General features: G+C 41.7%; 2 protein-coding genes across 2 annotated transcripts in view; one reads left to right on the top strand and one right to left on the bottom strand.

The window, feature by feature from the left end:
- LOC106906222 (receptor-type tyrosine-protein phosphatase N2-like) overlaps positions 1-11,786 on the bottom strand; it is a 184,641-nt gene extending 172,855 nt beyond the window's left edge. The window contains exons 1-3 of the mRNA XM_088014782.1: positions 11,696-11,786; positions 11,429-11,477; positions 7,111-7,307 (exon numbers count right to left, since the gene is read on the bottom strand). Coding sequence (XP_087870908.1) covers positions 7,111-7,307; positions 11,429-11,477; positions 11,696-11,786 — 337 coding nt within the window. The remainder of the gene's footprint in view (positions 1-7,110; positions 7,308-11,428; positions 11,478-11,695) is intronic.
- A 1,920-nt stretch (positions 11,787-13,706) lies between these two features.
- LOC106923598 (properdin) lies at positions 13,707-22,144 on the top strand. Its single transcript, XM_014996729.2, has 11 exons — positions 13,707-13,866; positions 14,617-14,755; positions 15,388-15,545; positions 15,638-15,805; positions 16,064-16,261; positions 16,342-16,509; positions 16,586-16,777; positions 20,212-20,385; positions 20,694-20,891; positions 21,583-21,694; positions 21,774-22,144. Exons 1-11 carry the CDS (start codon positions 13,803-13,805, stop codon positions 21,901-21,903), a joined length of 1,701 nt encoding a protein of 566 aa, XP_014852215.1. The 5' UTR covers positions 13,707-13,802; the 3' UTR covers positions 21,904-22,144.
- Positions 22,145-22,371: the final 227 nt, after the last annotated feature.

The raw sequence follows: 22,371 nt of genomic DNA, 5'->3' as shown, positions 1-22,371 counted from the left end.
GCTTATATCATTGCAACTATGTGAAACACCCAAAAGAGAACTGATTTAATTTTGTACTCTATCTTTTTTACTCTTGAATAGAAGAGGATGACTCTATCGCTGAGCTTCTGCTGACCTACTTAAACATTTTTTCACATTTTAATATAATTAGAGTGAATTTAAAAAATATTACACAGCTTTTTCCTGCATAACTAAGTTTGCAGCACATCTTTCTTTCCAAGCATCCATCCAAACTTCATTTAATCATCCATCCATCCACTTTTTCACACATGCATGCATTCATCCTGCTCAAATGTCTGGCTTGGTTTGATATGAAAAAGCAACATCTGTCCTCTGACCTGCAGCTACATGGCTGCTACTTCTCCAAAAATGACAGATTTGATGTGTGAGCTACTAATAGGAAATAAAGCAAAGAAAATGGTAAAGCTGAGTGAATTACTTGTTACAAATGTACTCTACGAAAACACAAAATATTACCAAGTGTTGTCTAGTTAGACAAAAGTAATTTAGAAATAACGTTTTTAACAAGATAGAGAAGTTTGCTTTAGGTCAGTAATTACTTAATATTGATATAAAAAAGAACTATCTCCATTTGCAGATTATCTCACTTATGACATGATAAGTGAAATGATCTGCCAGTGGATCTAGTACTTTTTTATCAATTTTAAGGAATTCCTGATTTAAAGCAAGCTACTGTAAGTTGCTTGTAAGCTAGTTTTGTCTTAATTCAAGTGTGCTAAAATATTTACATTATAAACTAGGTCAATGTAGATCGAGATCAGTGTTTCTCAAACCTTTTCAGGCCAAGGACCACTTACCCCATTTAACAAACATTCAAGGAGTATCTAACTTGAAACTGCCCCGCAATAACACAACATCTCAATATATACAACCTGAAATGAAAATATTAGTCTCATTAACTTTTGTTCCTCCTAAAGTGAAGCTGTTTTGTAAATGTGACTGGCCTTGATAAAACCATGAACATGTCTATTCAGGACGTTTTCAGTTATTTACAAATTCTCAACGTATGGATTCTAAGCTTTCAAATGATAGGAAACGCATGGAAATGAAAAAAGTTCGTTGCACTACAAGTGTTGTGAGCACTAATAAAATGTATGGCTATTTGTAATTTAGAAGCATAATAACAGAAAAATAGACCTGAGTTGCTTTGGCAAAAACAAATCTTTTCTTTCAGCCAGTAGATAGTCCAACATAAATAATTTTATTTTAGATGTTATGGTGCAGCTAGTCGGCGTGGCGGAGCTCTATTCACCGCCTCAACCTGCATGTAGCATTCAGACACCGCAGACAGAGATCTGCATGCTTGTATATATCGTAATAATGTTCAAAAACAAAGGTTCTGCAACTCACCCTGACAAACTCTCCACCGGTATCTTCAGGCTTTCTTTTTAGTGACCCGGTCTTAAGCCATTTGTTATTTTCAAACACAATTCTCCGGTAAGCTAACAGTAGCGTTGCGCTTGCTTCTTCCTCTTCTTTTCTATAATGGCGGACCGCAAGTGTAACAGAGAGAAGAGCTCGTGTGTCTGTGTGAGTTTTGATCGAAATGATTATAGTGATGGTTGTATGTATTTTTGATTTTGTTTGGAGCCACCTAGTGGTGTGATGAGTGACTGCATGCAACGGGTCCGTCAGGCACTCTCGCGGCTTCCTCCACCAGAATTCTGAGGAGCGCTGGTGGAGGTAGGTGCGAGAGAGGCAGCTCTTCACTTCTTTTTTTACTTAGGGTCATATTTTTCTAGTTCAACTATTAACAAGGTACTGTAAGAATATTTAACATTTATAAATATAATTTGTAAAGTTTTCTTGTGGTTGGGCTGGAAAAATGTGACCCTATGAGTGGGAGCTGCGCCGGTTGGTGTTCGTGGCTGACCACTCAGTCACGGCGCTAACTGTGTCTTTTATTTTTCAGCCTGTCGGACCACTTGGCTGCAGTCAATCACATTGTGAGGAGTTTTACATCTTTTGTTGTGCTAGGTGGGTTCAGACAGTGAATTTGTTGATAAAAATGTTTGAGTGTTTTGACTGTTAATTGATGTAGCTGTTGTCTGTTATTTTACTGTTTATTGCTGTTGATGTTATTTTTGATTGATTCATTGCATAAGAATGTTTTGTTTTAGTTTTGAAAATTTGTTAACAGTTGTAAGTGTTGTTAAACTATACGATCACATCTAAAAAAAAAAAAAAAAAAAAAAGAAATAAAAGAATTCTGAGGAGCGCTGGTGGAGCCTGTCGGACCACTTGGCTGCAGTCAATCACATTGTGAGGAGTTTTACATCTTTTGTTGTGCTAGGTGACCAACAACACAATAAGAAGAGTTACACTGGTGCCGTGACTCTGTGATTCCTGATCAGCTTGATGCTGTTCGCCCGGGTTGCTGTGTCATCTACCTACAAGTTACCTCTTTAAGACGTGTCAAGACACCTGAGCCACAAGGTTAAAGGACTGAAGGCAGAATATTGGCTTCATTGCCAATAAGTGACTGATTTTTTTTATTTGAGTCTGTTTTATTTTCAGTCTTCCATTTTGAAATGGCAGAGAGATTCCAACCAAATGTTAAAAATGTGAACAGTCAACCCTCCTTTGGGAGAGGCAGAGGTGTAATGGGTCTCACTTTTCAGTCAGGTGTGGCAGTTGGGTCAGACTTTTGTGCCTCACCCATGTTACCTGCAAGTAATAGGCCTCAGGGATTAGCTTTCTATCCAGCTGAGACACCTATAGGGCAGATGTCGTTTGGGGGCCCGAGCCACTCTACATCTACTGGCCATGACTTACACTTATTAAGTGACATGATTTATCAGTTAGGTTCACAGATTGGAGAGTCCATTGCAAATAAACTGTGTTCTTCTGGTGTTGCTGGGGAAAAAGAAACCCAAAATGCCTCCTGTTTGAAACAAGATGGTGCCCATATTGAAGACACTTCTGTCTTTGATAGTCAAAAATGCAACATCATCGTAACATCAGAAACAGCACCTCCAATTTTTAGAGGTGAAAACTCTGACAAATATACTGTTACTGAGTGGGTTGAAATGATGAGAGGTTACCTTAGAAGGCAGAACTATGATAGTTCCACTCAAGCAGAGGAGATTATGGGGAGGCTAATGGGCAGAGCCAGAGATGTGGTTAAGATTGGTCTTAAAAGTAACCCTGGTTTAAATGCTACATGCTCCCCAGATGTGATTTATAACATGCTGATACAATACTTCAGTCACACATCCTCCTGCCTGCCGCTGCAAGACTTCTACTCCACACTGCCATTTCAAAAAGAGGATGCGTTTGACTATTGGATTCGGCTCAACAAAGCTGCAGATATGGCTGAAGAAGGTTTAAAGCGTCAAGGAAAACAAACTGATGATATGAGCAGTGAAATTGCTAAAATGTTTGTAAAACACTGCCCTGATTCAGAACTGGCTTCAGTATTTAAGTACAAGCAAATACATGAATGGACCTCAAAAGACATCCAGGAGAGGCTAGATGAGCACCAGAGAGAGTGTGTGTCCAGGATCAAAACACCAATCCACAAACCATCTGCAACCCCACTGTTCTGCTATGACACACACATTGAATCCCAAGTCCCTGGTGGTGCACAAAGATCAAATAATGTTTTGTGCTCTTACAATGTACAACCTGCCTCTGAGGCGCCACCAAATTCATGTTCCCCTGTGATGGTACAGAACCAGCAGCTGGCCGCTACATTAGATTCCCCTTTTCCACAGTCTTACCTCCCTGTCCTGCAACCTGCAAAGCAGCACTGCCAGTTCTCACAAGTGCAGTGCCAACCTTTTGCTCCAGTCCCACAAAGTCAGCAGCTCAGTCTCCCACAAGAAGGAGCCATGCTTGGAGAGATGATGTCTATGCTCAGGCAGGTACTTGATAAAGTTCAGGTTGGTGGCCAGGTATCATCTGCTCGTCACAAGCGCACATGGGGTCGAGCCAGACCTGTTATAAATTGCCGCATATGCAATGATGACAAGCACACGACAGAAGCCCACTGCCGTTCAGACCGCCTTTGTTTCACATGTTTCAGTCCTGACCACACAAGGCGGTCTTGCCCAAACAGAGCTGTCCCAACAGACAATGTGCAGGGAAACTAAGCGACCTGTGCCTGGAGGGAGGCCGCATGGGTCAAAGTGATTCCTCCCACATATTTGATGCTGCTGAACTGTATCAAAATATTCAAAGACTAAATGAGTCTGGAAATATAATTATACAAGACACACAAAAAGTCAAGAAAAGTGACAGTTTATTCTACACAAATGTCAAAGTTAATGACAAATTAACTCTTGGTGCCATGCTAGATAGTGGTTCAATGGCATGCTCATTGAGCGACGTAGCCCTACAGTCACTGATTAACGCCGGTGTTGTAATCTCTCACCAGGAGGCCACTGACATTGTATTTGTAGGATGTGGTGGTTCCAGAGTAAGACCGACTTCAATAGTAGATCTGAACATGGAGATCTATGGATGCCAGTTGTCAGTCCCCACCTTTGTTGTAAAAAACCAACAGACTGATCTGCTTCTGGGCTCCAATGTCATCAGGCGACTGTTACACCTATTAAAGAAAGACTCCTCTTACTGGGCAGCAGTTTCCACACCTCGCAAAGGTCTCCCAGAACTCGAGGAGTTCCTCTCCCTTCTTGCTGGCCTGGACCGCTGGTCTGGAGAGAATGTCCCAGACAAAGTTGGCACGGTGAGATGTAACACAGCTGTTACACTGGAAGCTGGCACTGAGTATCTTGTATGGGGCAAACTTCCCAAGGGCACAAAGTTGTCACCTGGTTTGACTGTGATGTCTGAGCCCACATCGTCACATTCTGCTCCCCGTGGCATTTTGGTGGCGAGAGCTGTAATACCGCTCTGGGGAGATGGGTTAGTCCCTCTCAAGATTTTAAATGCTTCCAGTGGTCCTGTCACCATACGCAAGAACGCTAGACTGGCTGATATATACACCTGCCTTGCTATGGAGGACCTAGATATACAAGATGTAACATGCTCATATCAAACCACCTCTGTCAAACACACTAATGTTGATTCTGCAATAGAAAACAATGACAATATACAGGAAAAACTGAGAAGTGCTGGTCTAGGGGATCTGGACCTACAGTCTTGTGATGTGTCAGATGATTGGCGGAGAAAGCTGGCAGATCTGGTGATCAGTTATGAGGATGTCTTCTCCCGCCACCACTTAGACTGTGGAGAAGCAAAAGAATTTATACACAGGATCCGGCTCACTGATGAGAGACCGTTTCGGCTGCCCTATCGCCGCGTGCCTCCTGCTGAGTATCAGAAGCTCCGTCAAGTCCTGAATGAGATGGAGGAGAAAGAAATTATACGGAAATCGACAAGTGAATTTGCCTCACCTCTTGTTCTCGTTTGGAAAAAGAACGGTGACTTACGGATTTGCACAGACTTCAGATGGCTCAACAGACGGACCCTGAAGGATGCTCATCCCCTACCACATCAGGCTGACTGCTTGGCTGCCTTGGGAGGAAACATGTTCTTCAGCACAATGGACCTCACGTCTGGCTTTTACAACATGCCACTCCATGAAGATGACCGTAAATACTCCGCCTTTACGACACCCATGGGGTTGTATGAATACAACAGACTTCCCCAAGGCCTGTGCAACAGCCCAGCCAGTTTTATGAGGATGATGACCTCAATATTCGGTGACCAGAACTTTCTCAGCCTGCTATGTTACCTCGATGATTTGCTGGTGTTTGGACCATCTGAGGAAGTAGCTCTCGAGAGGTTGGAGATGGTGTTTGGTCGTCTCCGTTACCATAACCTCAAACTGGCTCCAAAGAAATGCTGGTTGCTGAGAAGATCTGTGAAGTTTCTTGGTCACATAATTGACAAGTCTGGTGTTTCTACAGATCCTTCTAAAGTAGAGTCCATCAGCAACATGCTCACTACAGATCTCATGGAGCCAGATGGTATCACTCCATCTCATTCCCGCATTCGATCATTTCTCGGCATGGTCAACTACTACCAACATTTCATTCCAAACTATTCTGCAATTGCCAGACCATTGTTTGACCTACTGGCTGGTGCAAAACAGAAACGCAAACCAAAGATACTCACCAAGCGAAAACTCCAGTTCCGCAAATTGACTCCAGCTGATTGGACAGACGAGCATCTCTCTGCATTCATGGAGCTTAAAGCAGCTTTGGTTAACTCCGTAATTCTGGCCCACCCAGACTTTAACCGCCCATTTGTCCTGTCTACTGATGCATCGCTAGATGGTTTGGGTGCAGTCCTCTCACAAGTTCAGGAGGGTGAAAGTGTGGCTCGTCCAATAGCATTTGCTAGCAAGTCTCTCACACGTGCTCAAAAGAAATATCCAGCCCACCGTCTCGAGTTTTTAGCACTGAAATGGTCGGTGTGCGACAAATTTAGCCACTGGCTAAAAGGGCATGTATTTACAGTGTGGACAGACAACAACCCACTCACCCACATTCTCACAAAGCCACGTCTGGACGCCTGTGAACAGCGATGGGTGGCAAAGCTGGCTTCTTACGTCTTTGATATTAAATATATTCCTGGCTCTAAAAATGTGGTGGCAGATGCCTTAAGTCGCCATCCCTTCGTCAAATCTGCTGTGGGAAGGAGACTGTTGCAAAGCCCATACAGCCAGCTACTTAATGAGGCCCTCCCTGTTTCACCTGGTTCAGTACAGGAGGCTTTCAGACAGTCAAATGCCAAAGACCAGGACTCCAACATGTTGCACTCACCTGACAGCACAAAATTTCAGTCCTTCACAAAAGAGGATGTTCATGCTCTTCTTGAGACACAGAGTGCATGGGAGTCTGCTGTTAGAGTACGAGCTGTTGACACCCTTGAACATCTGCCCCAACTGATCCTCCCATCTCAAGATGATCAACCTGTGTTTTCAGAAACTGTATTGAGAGAAAAACAGCATAACGATCCTGTGTTATCAAGAGTGTTACATTATGTTGACCGTGGCCGTCGTCCTTCAAGAAGAGAAAGATCGAATGAACAAACAATGGTCATTAAGTACCTCAAACACTGGGAGAAGTTTGCTGTGTCTAATGACATCCTCTATAGACTATCTAAAGACCAAGTTACCCGTAAGAGACGCTACCAGTTCGTGGTCCCCGATTCCCTCAAGTCTGACGTTCTCAAAGGGATTCACGACAACGCTGGTCATCAAGGGCAGTTCAGAAGTTTGGCTATTGCTCGTCAGAGGTTCTTCTGGCCCCATATTGACCGTGATGTCAAAGAGTATGTCCGTCAGTGTCCCAGATGTGTCGTCGCAAAGTCCCCTGATCCAGATGGTCGAGCACCTCTTGAGAGTATAAAAACATCTGCACCACTGGAGATTGTGTGTATAGACTTTTGGACCGCGGAGGATTCTAACAACAGATCCATTGATGTACTGGTTGTAACTGACCATTTTACACGGCTCGCTCAGGCCTTTCCTTGCCGTGACCAATCTGCAAAACAAGTGGCAAAGCAGCTTTGGGACAAGTACTTTTGCATCTATGGTTTCCCTGAGAGAATCCATTCTGACCAAGGTCCATCCTTTGAAAGTCAGCTCATAAGCGAACTGTTGAAAGTTGCTGGTGTGAGAAAATCCCATACGACCCCCTACCATCCAATGGGTAATGGCAGCGTGGAACGTTTCAACAGAACCCTGGGAAACATGATAAGAGCACTTGCACCAGATGCAAAACAGAATTGGCCAAAACAACTTCAGACATTGACCTTCATGTACAACTGCACAGTCCATGAAACCACAGGCTATGCCCCTTTTTATCTGATGTATGGGAGAGTGCCACGCCTCCCTGTTGATGTGCTTTTCAAGAACATCCTCCAAGATCCTGAAATTGGTGGATATGACAAGTATGTACTGTCCCTGACTAAAGATCTTCAAGAAGCAATGGCCATAGCTCAAAATCATGCTAACAAGGAACAAGATCGACAGGCTGGTCTCTACAATCGCCATACTAAAGGGAAATCTATTGGGGTCGGCGACCGTGTTTTAGTATCAAACAAGCGTGAAAGAGGCAAACGCAAAACTGCTGACCGCTGGGAGTCTACAGTGTACACCGTTGTGGACATGAACCCTACAACTCACACATACCAAATAAAACACCCCACCACCGGTCAAGTTCGAGTTGTGCATCGTAACCTCTTGATGCTAGTGAACTTCTTGCCTGTTGATGCATCCGGTGAGCCTGTCGACTCTGCTGCCGTCACACCTGAAAGCTCTGACATTAACACTATTTCAGATGCCCTGGGATCAGTTATTCAGGAAAATGATTCAAAAATCAGAACACAAGAATGGGTCAGCTCCCTATCTGATAAGCCCCATGATGTTACCCCTGTGAATGACTTTGTTGGAGACGTTGTCTCTGCAGCACAGGCAGACGGGGGATCTCCATTGGTCCCTAGTGAGATGGACTGTGACAATAATTCCTCAGATGCATCAGTTGACAAACAGAGTGTTTGTCCACACACTTCACTAGTTGCTCAGTCTGTTACTGACACTGAGCCTGACACTACTTACACAGTTAGAACCCGTGTTGGTAGAATAGTCAAGCCTGTCAATAGACTGATCCAGGTGATGACCAACATGGCTGCTAATGATGATGCTAGTCAGCTTTTTGACAGGGTTTCTAACTCAGTGTTTCAAATGTTCCAGCAAAGACATTTATAGTAATAGATTATTTTCTAATCTGACTTTTCCTTGTCCTGAGTTTTGTTTTGTTTTTGTAGTGTATATTACCATTGTTGGTACAGTTCCAGGGTTAGGGACTGACCTCTTTTAGTTTTGGGCATGGATTATGTGGGATGTAGGCTGCATCCTGCTTCCAGGAGCTGGCAAGGAAATAAGGCGCCATTTTCTTGCCACTTCATCCTTTGTAAAGGATACTACTTCAGTTGGACCTTGTATATTCATGACAGCCAATTCATGTGATTTATTTATTCATTTATTTTCCATTATGGTGATAATTATACACTTTAATCATTTTGGTCAAAATTCAGCAGGGGTGGGTGTAACAGAGAGAAGAGCTCGTGTGTCTGTGTGAGTTTTGATCGAAATGATTATAGTGATGGTTGTATGTATTTTTGATTTTGTTTGGAGCCACCTAGTGGTGTGATGAGTGACTGCATGCAACGGGTCCGTCAGGCACTCTCGCGGCTTCCTCCACCAGAATTCTGAGGAGCGCTGGTGGAGGTAGGTGCGAGAGAGGCAGCTCTTCACTTCTTTTTTTACTTAGGGTCATATTTTTCTAGTTCAACTATTAACAAGGTACTGTAAGAATATTTAACATTTATAAATATAATTTGTAAAGTTTTCTTGTGGTTGGGCTGGAAAAATGTGACCCTATGAGTGGGAGCTGCGCCGGTTGGTGTTCGTGGCTGACCACTCAGTCACGGCGCTAACTGTGTCTTTTATTTTTCAGCCTGTCGGACCACTTGGCTGCAGTCAATCACATTGTGAGGAGTTTTACATCTTTTGTTGTGCTAGGTGGGTTCAGACAGTGAATTTGTTGATAAAAATGTTTGAGTGTTTTGACTGTTAATTGATGTAGCTGTTGTCTGTTATTTTACTGTTTATTGCTGTTGATGTTATTTTTGATTGATTCATTGCATAAGAATGTTTTGTTTTAGTTTTGAAAATTTGTTAACAGTTGTAAGTGTTGTTAAACTATACGATCACATCTAAAAAAAAAAAAAAAAAAAAAAAGAAATAAAAGAATTCTGAGGAGCGCTGGTGGAGCCTGTCGGACCACTTGGCTGCAGTCAATCACATTGTGAGGAGTTTTACATCTTTTGTTGTGCTAGGTGACCAACAACACAATAAGAAGAGTTACACAAGCAACTTCAAGGCACATACTGCCACCTACTGTAGTGTGTAGCAACACTACTTCTCACCCATTAAATTCTATTTTTAAAATTTTGAATTATGAAGATAAATAAATAACACTATAAATATCCTCTATCCTTCCATTCACAAAATTCCTCAAAGACTTAATTCCTGTTCTATTCCTCTTAGCGTCGCACTTTGAGCTAACTAAACGTCACGGAAAATAAACGGTTGTTTACGTGCAGTACCTCGCAGACCACTAAGGGGCGCCCGCGGACCATCAGTTTGAGACAGACAGGAAATGTAACTACAGTTATAAATCACTGCATGCTGTGTATAAAATCTACATTGTTTTATTTCCAAACATGACCTACAGATCTTGACTTTATGACTTTAGTGACTCGTCTCCTCAGTAGACTGAAGCAGCCGTACTCTCAGCGAGCTTCTTATATAATCTGAGGAAGAGCGCAGGATGATGAAGATGGTGATGATGAGGAGGAGGGTCTCCCTGTGAGCAGCTTCTCCCAGCTCGGTCTCCTCCTCCCTGCATCACTCACCCTGCAGCCTCCACACGGTGAAGTCAGTGGGGCAATGTTAGGTATCATCTATAAATAGATGGTTTTTGTGCCAGAGACGTCATAAACTCGCACTTCAAATTTCCGATCAATATCTGCATCTGTAAGGAAGGAACGACGGAAACCGGAGTGTGTGCCGTCTTGTTTCTCGTTGATTTGGCAGTAATGGATGTTTTCTCTTCATTGCAACAGTTTGCAATTTAAAATTTTATACAAACTCTATATTCTAGAAACATCTTTGTATAAGTCACCAGTCTACAGTGATTTTTGTTTACATGGCTTGTATATAAAAATAAAACTTTTCTTATTTCATTAGGGAGGTTTGGTAACTTTATTCAAGTCCTAAAATTTGTAATTAAATTTTTCAGACAAACTACATTTTGGCCACATTTTCAAACATTTTAATTTATGCATTAAATTTGTACCATCCATTATTAGTTATTTAATTTTTATGCAACTTAATCTTGGTATTTATCCTGTACTGATTCTAGATTTTTTGCACTTTAATTTAAAATTTTGTTTACATTTTTTTACACATTTCATTTAACTTAAGTGATAATGTTTCTTGCAATTATTCCTGCTATCCCACACACACGCATTCATACAGAGTTGTGCGTGTGTGTGTGTGTGTGTGTGTTCATTTATTATTTAACATTTTTGTTGCTCATTCATTATAGATTCAGATTGTTGCTTTTCATTAAAATTATTTTTAAAGTGTTTGCTTGTTTAAATATATGAAATTGATGTCATTATTAAAATACATATTATATTTTTTTCATTTGTCCAACTTACTTTTCAAGGTTTATTACAATAAATCTCGAAAATATATATTTTACGTTTTTGATGCTTTTAGATTGTTGCTTAAAATAAATTATATGTTTCCACATTTTAAAAAGTGTAATAGTAAATAATGTGATCTATTATTATGACTAACAGTTCTGCCTCCTGACGGTGATGAAGGCTCATATCCAGATTTTTGCACATTTTCCCTGACCTCTCGCTCCTCAGGCTCAGGGCTCCTGATTTTCCTGCCAGGTTGTGATCTGCGGAGGATTACTGTCGCGAAATGAATTACAGATCCACCGTGTTTGTTTTTCTCCGGCTCAGGTGAAGCCCGTCGCTTCCTGATCCAGTGTTGACACAGATCACACGTCTCCAGCACAAACACGTCTGGATTTGTCAGGTTCAGTAATAAAAACCTCTGCAGCTGCAGCTCCGGCTCTGCTTGTCATTAATAATCATATTTTGATTTAAAACTCACCGATTCTCCTGTCAGCAGCAGCAGGGGAGCAGAGCGGGGAAGCGATGAGGAGGAGGAGGACGAGAAGGAAGGAGGAAGGCAGGGAATCCATTTTTCGGCTGGGTTTATGTTCTCCGGGGGGGTTAAAAGGCCATCGGTTTCAGCGGGGTCTGCTGGGTCTGTCCTGCCGTCCAGAGCGGCCCCTCCCCGGCTGGAGGAGGCTGGATGGATGCTGGGGGAGAGCAGAGAGGATGCAGGGCGTTTCTGCTGCTGGAGGCTCAGCGGCTCACAGCATCATCATCACGGAAGCGCTTCCGACTGAACCTTTCACAATAAACCTCACGCTCCTAGAATGTTCTTCTCCATAGGTTTATTCTCTAATAGCTTAAAAAGAAGAAGGATGATGAGACTTTTAAATCATTTCTGTAGACTTTGTTTCCAAACATCGATGCATCAGTCCGGCTTTGAATCAGATCTGGACATGAAAGAGAACCTAAATAAGTTGGAAAACAACAGAATTTATTTTTTTCTTTTCAGTACTTTATTCAAAAACTCATGGCAGATTTACATATGGTTTGCACATATTTTATTTGCACATTTCTAAGCAAATAACACAAGAACCGTTGCGTCATATGTAGTTTTGACTCGGATAATGAAGATTTAAAGCTGATGTGAGATCAGTTCTGACCCAGTTTGTGGATGTCATTCCTTCCTGCTTGCAGTCAGCCAGCATTCAAGGCTCCAACACCCAGTAACTAACACACTGCTTCTAAAAACAAATTAAGTTCAGTTGTGTTGAAACAGAATAACACCTAAAACATGAAGGACACCTGTGACTTTGGACACAACCTTGAAATTTTAGATGATTTTTTTATTTTTATTTTTTTCATGATGTCACCAATTTAAGGGGTGAGTTTTAAATGTTTTACGTCCAAAGGTGCACATCCAGTTATCTCAGGTTTTGTGAAATAAGCAGAATCTTGCAAAGCCTTGATATTATGCAGGCTGGACTGACTGAGGGAATAAAACATATTTTAAAAATTATCCCTCTTTAATTAAACTATCCTTTTACAAACAGGATTAACTTTTGTCCTTTTACAGAAAAAAGATGAGTCAGATTCACCATCTTTCCATTTTGAGTGTAAAAACCTGTTTTTCCTGGTTAAAAATATGATGTTAAAAATTAAACTGGTCTTGCTACATTTTAGCTGTTCATATTTCAAAATGAGGGCTGCACAGTGGCGCAGTTGGTAGAGCTGTTGCAAGAAGGTTCTGGGTTTGATTCCCGGCCTGGGTCTTTCTGCATGGAGTTTGCATGTTCTCCCTGTGCATGATGGGTTTTCTCCTGGTACTCCGGTTTCCTCCCACAGTCCAAAAACATGTCAGGTTAATTGGCCTCTCCAAATTGCCCCTAGGTGTGAGTGTGTGTGTGCATGGTTGTGTGTCTTTGTGTTGCCCTGCGACAGACTGGCGACCTGTCCAGGTGACCCCGCCTCTCGCCCGGAACGATAGCTGGAGAGGCACCAGCACCTCCCGACCCCACTGTGGGACAAGGGTGTAAAGAAAATGGATGGATATTTCAAAATGAAAAAACACTTCAAGATGACACACATTATGTGTCGATGTGTGAAGAAATGTCAAAGAAAGTGACGGTCAGCACATTGGGAGGGAACGCTGAAACAGTTCCCTGATTGCTTAAACATTGAGCAACGTCTCTGCAGAAACAGGAACAAAAACTGGAATCGCATTGAAATAACTTTGTAAGAGTACGTTTGATAAATATTTGCTGCAGAATCAAATAAAGTGCTTGTTAGTCTAACAACCTTAATTCTGTCATACATCTATCAGGAAGCCTCAATTGCACAATTTGTACAAAGATTATAAGAATGTAAAAAATGAAAATAAGAATTTAATGCTTACATTAAACATAAATAAATAAATACACTGGACTTTGACTGCTGTACATCCTGACCCCACTTTTCTCAGTTTGCAGAAATGAGGACCAGATGTTGATCAATGGCTCATCCAAACATTTTGGGTTAGCAAAAGGTCAGAGGGGCGGACCAGAACCAGAACCAGTTTCAGGGAAAAGGAAAGTGAAGCTTTAATTCTGTCCAAGATCTCCAGGATGAAGGAAACGTTCAGGTTTCTGGTGGTTTTGGTTCCTCTGCTGGTTTCTGTGGAGCGCTCAGGTAAGTCCAAATATAAATGTATTCAGCCAGACTTTCAGCTTAGCATGACAAAAAGACAAAATCTGTGGGGCTCAAAACCTTTTCAAAACTTTCTCCTCTACGTTTTCTTTTTTTCTACAGCTGAGCAATCACAAAATCATTTTAGACAGAACAGTAGCAGAAAAAGTTAAATCTGTCAAGTATTGTTAAAGGTTACACACAAAAGTGTACAAAAATTAATCTGGTGAATACAAAACATACAAAATAAATTTAAAAGTACAAAACAGTAACAGGTACATAAAAATACTGTTCAAACCAACAGTACAGTATTCCTCTCTGTAACCTGCAACCTGAGTGAAGGACCACAATAAAAATGCACTCCTGGTTTTCTTATGTTTTTATCCTCTGTGAAATTTAATTTCATGAAATGCTAATGTTATTTTTTACAATCAATAAAATTATATTGTTAATGCTAATTGTAATAGTGTTATAATAATAGAAGAAAACAGCTCTGTTTTACCGTCAGCTGTCAAATAAAAGCAAACCTCCACAGATTCATGTTTGCTCGTTCAAAGGTTTGCCTAAAAATTGCGTAACACATAAATTTTCTCCTGTGTTGAAATCCTGGGTACTCCTCTGATGGACATGACAGAAACAGGCCTGAAAGTAAAAACTCAAAGTTCTGCAGATGGAACAGAAACTTTGAACAAACAGATACAATGTTTCGTCCTAGTCTTCTTTTAATGAATAAATATGTTTGTGTGTGTGCAGAGTGTGTGCGGTGCTTTGGTTCCTTCGACCTGACCACAGGTGAGTGCAGTGAAGATCTGGGTGATGTGAACGAAGATGACTGCTGTCAGAACTCCCAATACGGCTACGAAGCAGAAGATGGATCGTGTCGTTCCTGTGGGTAAGTAGAGTCGCTCGTTTCCACTCAGCGGTGTGGAACAGGTCGTGTGGTTCGGTATGCCGTTTCAAGGTCCGGCATATTCAGGAGAGCTTCCACCACCAACTGGACCCAAATACCAAATGTTGCACCATATTAGATGACAAACCTGGCCCATTAGTGTGTGTTGTGCTTGTTGCTAGCAGTGCCGTTTCTCTCCTGCATTCAGCAGACTGTGTTGTGTGACACCAGTAGCTCCATCCTAACCGTAATGAGCGATTGATGATCTACAACTGAAGGGAGTCCAGGGCTGGTGATCTATGGGTCTTTCCTCAGACCTGAACCTTCAGTCACATACAGACAGTTACAAAGTCGGCGTTCTGTCAGCTGAAGAACAGATAAAGAATTAGATCTATTCAAACCCATACGTGAGCTTGAATAGGCTCCCTGTAGCTGAATAGACTGTAAAATACAGTTATTAGTTTAGACATCACTGAAGAGTTTAGCACCACAACATGCTCTCCCAGAACCAGGACCAAACCTGGAGAAGCAGCATCATTTTCTACGTACCACAAATCTGGAACAAACTTCAATAAAACTGTACTTGTCCTGAAACCAAACATTTGTTAAAAAATAAAATAAACTTGTGCTTCCAGTCCACCTACATGGTCTCCCTGGACGTCTTGGTCATTCTGCAATGTTCTGTGTGGAGCGGGCGTGAAACAGAGAAGCAGGAAGTGTCATGGCTTTGGAGAGTGTGAGAACCCTCAGGACACACTGCAGACAGATGTGTGCAGCGGCATCTGCTGCAATGGTATGGAAATACTCAAAAGTTATACGAGAAAGACCGAAAGACTCTATAGCTTGATTCCTTAATGTACTGTTTATCATGTATTTTTGAGTAAGATAAGGGCTGGGAGTTATGGAGCCCCTGGACTCCATGTTCAGTCTCCTGTGGAGGAAGAGGAACCCGAACGAGACAGAGAGTCTGCTCCAGTCCTCCTGAGTGTCGCTCAGCCTGCACTGGCCCTGAAGAAGAGAAAGAGTCCTGTGAGGCCAGCAACAGGTGTCCAGGTGAGGTCGGCTCTATTTTCAGCAATGTAATGTTCAGATAAATTATCAAAAGGTCCAGGAAAGCCAACCCAGACATCTTTATCAATGGACCCCAGTCCTCCTCAGGGTTCACTGTCCTGCATGTGTTAAGCACATTAAAGAACCAGGGTTGGTAACAGTGGGTCCAAAGTGTTTATGTAACAAGATCAGGATTTATTCTACCCTTTAAGTTAATTAAATGTTGCCACAGTCTCTGTGTTCTTCTGTTTTATGGTTCAGTCCATGGAAGTTGGTCGAGTTGGGAAGCTTGGTCACAGTGCTCTGGTTCATGTATCACTGACCAACACATGCCCACAAGAGTCCGACAGCGCACCTGCTCCAACCCAGCCCCCTCTGCTGACACCGTGCCACCAGGCAACAACTGTCCTGGTGATGCTCTTGAGACGCAGGACTGCAGCGAGATCCCTAATTGTCCAGGTAAGAAGGGAAGCACACTGATGACCTAATCTCTTACATAGCAGTAGGAAGCAGTAAGCTAAGATTTACTTTTTCTTCAGTGGACGGCAACTGGGGGTTCTGGTTTCCACCTGGCCCGTGCTCCGTCTCTTGTGGAGAGGGTCTGCAGCTGTCAATTAGGCGGTGTGACAGCCCCAGTCCTAAATATGGTGGCAAATATTGTGAGGGAACAAGCACTCGGAGCAGCGTCTGTAGTAGTCCCTGTCCTGGTAAGCCACAAACACGCACATTATTAAATCTACAACACTCAAATGCAAACATGCTGTGAATATCATCGTCTTTCAGTCCATGGAGTCTGGTCCGGTTGGTCAAACTGGGGCGACTGTTCATCTTCCTGCATCCCACCTGGCAGAGCTTCATTGAGAACGCGCCATCGATCTTGTTCTAACCCGGCCCCATCGTTGAACCCACCTGGTAATGAATGCCAAGGTGACAACTCCCAAACGGAGCACTGCAACCACCTCCCTCATTGTCCAGGTATACCTGCATGCCTCTTTAAATATGACCACTAACATGTACCGACAGAGCTCATCCCGAACGTCAGATGATCAACCAAAAAGTTCCCTACCTGGAACTTCAGTGTCCATCTGGTGCAATCATAGGTTTCCCATGGCAGCCAGTCTCAGATCAAAAATACATTTAAATAGTCCCTCTAAATGGCCCTTAGGAGTTTCTACATGCATGGATGAATGTTTAACCTGTATCTCCAAGTGGAGAAGGTGCCTAACATCCTGGAGGCAACTTCTCCAGGATGTTAGGTTTTTGCCAACTGAAAATAAACACCAATCTCCCAATGATCCTATAGAACACATGTGTCAAACTCAAGGCCCACGGGCCACATGTGGCCCGCCATGTCATTATATGTGGCCCGCCCAGCATTTTATAGGCTGATGATTGACTTAAAATAGGTTTTGAGTACGAATTGACTACAAACTACATCTCCCACAATGCATTCCGATTGTTACCAGCCAACATTACGGCTTCTCGCCACTAGAGAGCAGCAGAGTCACCTCAAGATGCTTATTGATTTTCCCAGCGAATAAAACTGAGACATCGGCAGGTAGACTTTTTTTGTTAACCGCTATCTTGACCGACAACATAAAAAAACAAAAAAACAAAAACACAAACCGGTCATGTACTATTTTTATCCGTGAAATTACAATCATATTAACATCGGCTATTTAGTCGCATTTTATGCGGTTTAGTTAATATTCACCGTGAATCCAGATCCCATCACAAATTAAGCAGATAAATGTATCTACATTTTCTCGTAGTGACAAAAACCACTGACTGGCCCCAATAACTTATAATAAATTAAGCGACTTCACTTAAATTAGCATCACTTCACCCGCTGGGGTCTGAACGCACTTCCTCCTGGTTCCCATCTGCAGAAAAATCTGCGCTAATTCATCAGTCAGTTGGATCTGTCTGATCCAAACAGATCAACTGAACTCTGTCTGTGAGTGTTTTACCCTGTGCGGTACGGATTATTTATTTTTTTTTTTTTGCCTGGTTTCGCTTCTCCGAAACGGACAGATGTTACGTCTGCAGCTCCTCCAGAGCAACGCTCTCCTGGGTAACATGAACCCAGAAGGCTCCATTTGTTAAATCCGCTGGATGAGTTACTTCCAGCGGTTTCTAAGTCTTCGCAGCGGCAGAGCGGCGTCCGCAGTGGTTGAGCAGCGGACTGCGCATGTTACAGTCTGATTAACTTCTGGATCGTCATTTATTTCCTCAAGATAAACTGCCGGCTCCTCAGAAGGATTAACACAACGTTGATTTCTCTTTAGTTTTCTCTGATCTGTAATGGAGACTTGAATTCAACCAAAGGTTTGTAATGCGCTTCCTAACCATTTTATATTTGTAAGTATTAGCCAAGACTCTGTCTCTGCTAATGACATCTTCAATAAATTTTTTGATCCCAGGACTGAACAGACACCATTATACATGTATAATGGTGTCTGTATACATGTAAAATGTATACATTTTGAACTGTAAATTTTATGTTAGGAACCATTTTTATTTGTAAGTATTGATTTTATTTTTCAACTTTTAAGTATTGATTTTATTTTTGAAACCTTATTTATTGTAAAGTGTTGGTTTTATTTTTGAACCATTGCTTTTATTTTTGAAACCTTATTTATTGTAAAGTATTGATTTTATTTTTGAACCCTTATTTATTTTGAAGTGTTGATTGTCTGAAAGACCTTACACATGAATTGCCCCATATGGGGTTTGAACCGATGACCTCAGGATTACCAGCACGGTGCTCTAACCCGCTGAGCTAAGTCACCTACCTTACAAATTGATGAGTTTCCATGGATTTAAGAAGAACTTACATGATTGTACCACAATGAAGATTTGATAAAAGTGCTTATATTCTAATGTTTTTCAAAACAACATACATAATATTTTATTTTCCAGAGATTTTGTATTTTGAAGTGTTGATATTATTTTTGAACCATTTTTAATTCTCAAGTGTTGATTGTATTTCAGAGATATTTTTTTATTTTAATGTGTTAATTTTATTTTGGAACCATTTTTTTATTTGTAAGTATTGATTTTATTTTATAGGCATTTAGCCAAGTCTCTGTAGAACCATTTGTCTCTGCTAATGACATCTTCAATACAATTTTTTGATCCCAGGCTTAGTTTATGGACTGTAATGTGAAATTAGGCACAAGTATAAGTCTGGCAGTTTGTTCACCAAGTTACTGTGCTCTCTGAGAGGATCTGTAAGTATTTGACATTGCTCCATGCCCATCGTTGACGTTAGTCTCTAACAAAATGTGGATCATCTACCAGGAACAGTGGAAACAGCATGAGTTTCTGTAGTGTAGTGGTTATCATGTTTGCTTCACACGCAAAAGGTTGCTGGTTCGAAACCAGACAGAAACAGATTTTGCACATTCTATTCATCACAGGTGTTTACTAAAGGTCAACAAGGCTCTGTGGTGTCATGGTCTGTACTCTGAATCCAGGCATCCGAGTGCAAATCTCAGTTGACATTTTCATGCGTTGCATCTCACATCATCAACTTTGGAACCTCAAACTGAAACAAAGCAGAGAAGTTCAGTTCCTGTAGTGTAGTGGTTATCATGTTTGCTTTACATGCAAAAGGTCTCTGGTTCGAAACCAGACAGAAACAGTTTTTGTAGGTTATGCATCTCTTGGGGTGCAGTGAGACAACAAGAGCCTTCCTCTTTGGTGATGGTTCATTTGCCAATCGACTTCAATGTCGGCTTCTTTGAAATCGAAGCTACTTTACTTCAATTACCAATTGGCATTTCTATGGCGTAATGCACATGTGTCAAACTCAAGGCCATCTTTGCATAAAGTCTATAATGTCTGCCCATGTGACTTGTTTTTATCATTTATTTTCTTACCTTTAAACACCGATTTAAATATTGTAATTTTTAAACTGAGCAGTAATTTTACATCCATGGAAACTCAAATGTAATATTTAAAACTTCAATACATAAAATCAATTATTTAACATTATGAAGTGTTGTTTAATTTATTTTTAACATATTTTTATACATTTATGCTAGGGCTGCCCAAGTCTAGTTTTCCAGAGCTACCATCTGCAGCTTTAGATGGTTCCTTCTCTAACACACCTGGACCATTGACTCATTATAAGCCTCTACAGAACTGAATGAGGGAAGTCAACCTTTTGTCTGGGGTGTTTTAGCAGGGATGCACTCCTGATTTGTACCGTCAATGTGGCCCTTTGAGGGGGGCCAATATGCTGAAGTGGCCCTCGGTGAAATTGAGTTTGACACCCCTGCTATAGAAGATGGATGAATGTGAGCTGCTTAAAGCACTAAGGTTTTAAATTAAACTCCTCCCAATGGTCCACACAGAGACAATTAAGAATATATTATGCCCATTCATAAATCTGTCTTTTTCAGTGGATGGCAACTGGGGTCCTTGGTCAGCCTTCACTCCATGCCTTGTTACATGTGGCGTGGCTCTTCAGGTCTCGGAGAGGAGATGCAACAATCCTGCTCCCGATCATGGTGGCCGTCCATGTCCTGGAAACGACAAGCAAACCAAACTGTGCTCAACACAAGTCCACTGCCCAGGTACAGCAGGTTCAAGAACTTCAGGTTCATTTTGTTGTTTCTCCAGAAAGTTTCTCACATTTCTGGTGCCACTCATATGATCCGTCTGAAAGTAAGAAGATGTGACTTACTTAATAATATCTGGACTTTTGGTGCTGTTCTCTTCAAATTGACCCGAACAAATGTACAACTGTGAGAATTTTAAAGAGTAATGCCTTAAAAGGTTGGACTGTAAAGGTCCCAAACATCTAAACACACCATAACATTAAATATTGAAATCAAATGAAGAAAATTATCACTTATCAATGTAAAACTGTGTTGGTTTGCAGTGGACGGCGTGTGGGCCGAGTGGTCCCCCTGGAGTGCCTGTACGTACGCCTGGGGAGGGCGAGATATCCGGTGCCTGAAAACAGGGGGCAAGCAGACTCGGAGCCGCTCCTGCCTGCATCGAGCTCACAACGGCTCCATCTGCACCGACGGAAAGTTGACAGACACTCGGGTCTGCTACAACGTTGAAAACTGCTATGGTGAGTGCAGACATCTTTTAACCCTTTCCTGCCATTTTCTATTAGATTGATTGACAGCTAGCTCAATCATGTGAGGCACAAATTCAATGCAAATACTTACTTGAAGTTATTTATATATTTTTATAGATTTTTAATGCCTGCACCTGTCTGAAAACCAATTGTTTTACAACATGTTACGTAATTTCTTGCATGTTTGAGAAATCTCCACGGAAACCATTCATTTGTGCAAAACGGCTGGGTGGACCTAGCCCCGTCTTTAAGACGCAGCTCCTCCTCAGAACTACAGTGTTCAAGTTTCCGAGCCTGTGCCTCACAGAGCAGCCGTCCTCCACAACGCCCCACTCAGCTCCTTCAGACTAGCCAGCTGTAATTCTCACACCCTGGTGAAACTGCGCAGCAGAAAAGCTCGTGATGTGAGAGGAACGCTGGTTAAAAGAAATAAAAGTTATTAAAGGGTTAATAGAGGAGCAATGTTGTGACGACCTCCTGAAGGCGGAGCTTCAGAAAGAGCTGGAGTTTTTAAAGCGACAGAGGCTCAATTTCAAAACATTAATTAAAATGTCACATTTGAAATATACAGCATTTATTTAACAACCGAACTGAACAGTTTGGCACCATGTGTCTGGAACATACATAAAACTGTCCCTTTAGTTTCTGGAACAGCTTTACAAACCGACACTGTGTGTTACAGTGAAAGGAACCTGGGACGGCTGGGAGCCTTGGAGTTTATGCAAACCGGCCTGCGGAGCCCCGTCTAAACGTAGAAGATTCCTAATCTGTAAACCTGACTACAGCGAGTACAGGTATGTTTTAATCTAGACGGTAAGAGTCTACATTCCCTGCAAAACAGGTTTTACTAAAAAATTAAAATTGGGTTTTCAGTCAAACTATTGGTCGTCAGCGGGAACCAGCACATTTCCATGGAAAGCCAAAGGCCGACTGTGGCGCGGTTCCTGACGGAGGGAAGAAGTATGAACTTGAAGACTGCCTCAATGTCCCTCCCTGCTCCTAACAACGCATCAGTCAACTTCAGCAATGTCAAAGCTAGCTTTACTGGTGACATATTTGCAGAAACTGCATTTTAAAGTCTGTTGTTTCTACTAAAACCTTTTACTCTGGTAGATGGGTAAATTTGTTGCCTTGCTTTTTGTGATATTTATCACACTTTATACATCCACATCAGATTCTTTATTGTTGTAACAGCTTTAAAATAATACGAATAAAAAAGAAATAAGTATGAATCTGACTGTAAAGCATACTGCGTTTCTTCCGCTTCTGAAATAGTAATTCCACTTTAGGAAATAAGTCACACTAAAACCTCTGCCAGTTTTCCAGTCGCCACCAAAGGAAGTCGTTCACTCGTCTTAAAGTTATTCAGTATCCAAAAGATTTGCCTTAAGAATTTTTATTTTTTTTATGGTTTTGGGTCAAAGCCCTCAGTCCGTCGTTTGTGGCCCGACATATTATAATGAAAACAAAA

The sequence above is a fragment of the Poecilia mexicana genome, unplaced genomic scaffold (genome assembly GCF_051168715.1).
Source record: "Poecilia mexicana isolate PSO_F unplaced genomic scaffold, ASM5116871v1 scaffold_17, whole genome shotgun sequence".
NCBI classification, from domain to species: Eukaryota; Metazoa; Chordata; class Actinopteri; order Cyprinodontiformes; family Poeciliidae; genus Poecilia; species Poecilia mexicana.
Note: the sequence above shows the minus strand (reverse complement) of the source record. Positions and strands in the feature narration are given on the sequence as shown.

What these genes read in the sequence shown, in the direction of transcription:
- LOC106923598 (XM_014996729.2), top strand. Translation starts at nt 13,803, where the DNA reads ATGAAGGAAACGTTCAGGTTTCTGGTGGTTTTGGTTCCTCTGCTGGTT. An exon ending in CAGCGGCATCTGCTGCAATG is followed by an intron (nt 15,546 to 15,637) that starts GTATGGAAATAC and finishes TTTTTGAGTAAG; the next exon opens with ATAAGGGCTGGGAGTTATGG. An exon ending in CCACCTCCCTCATTGTCCAG is followed by an intron (nt 16,778 to 20,211) that starts GTATACCTGCAT and finishes TGTCTTTTTCAG; the next exon opens with TGGATGGCAACTGGGGTCCT.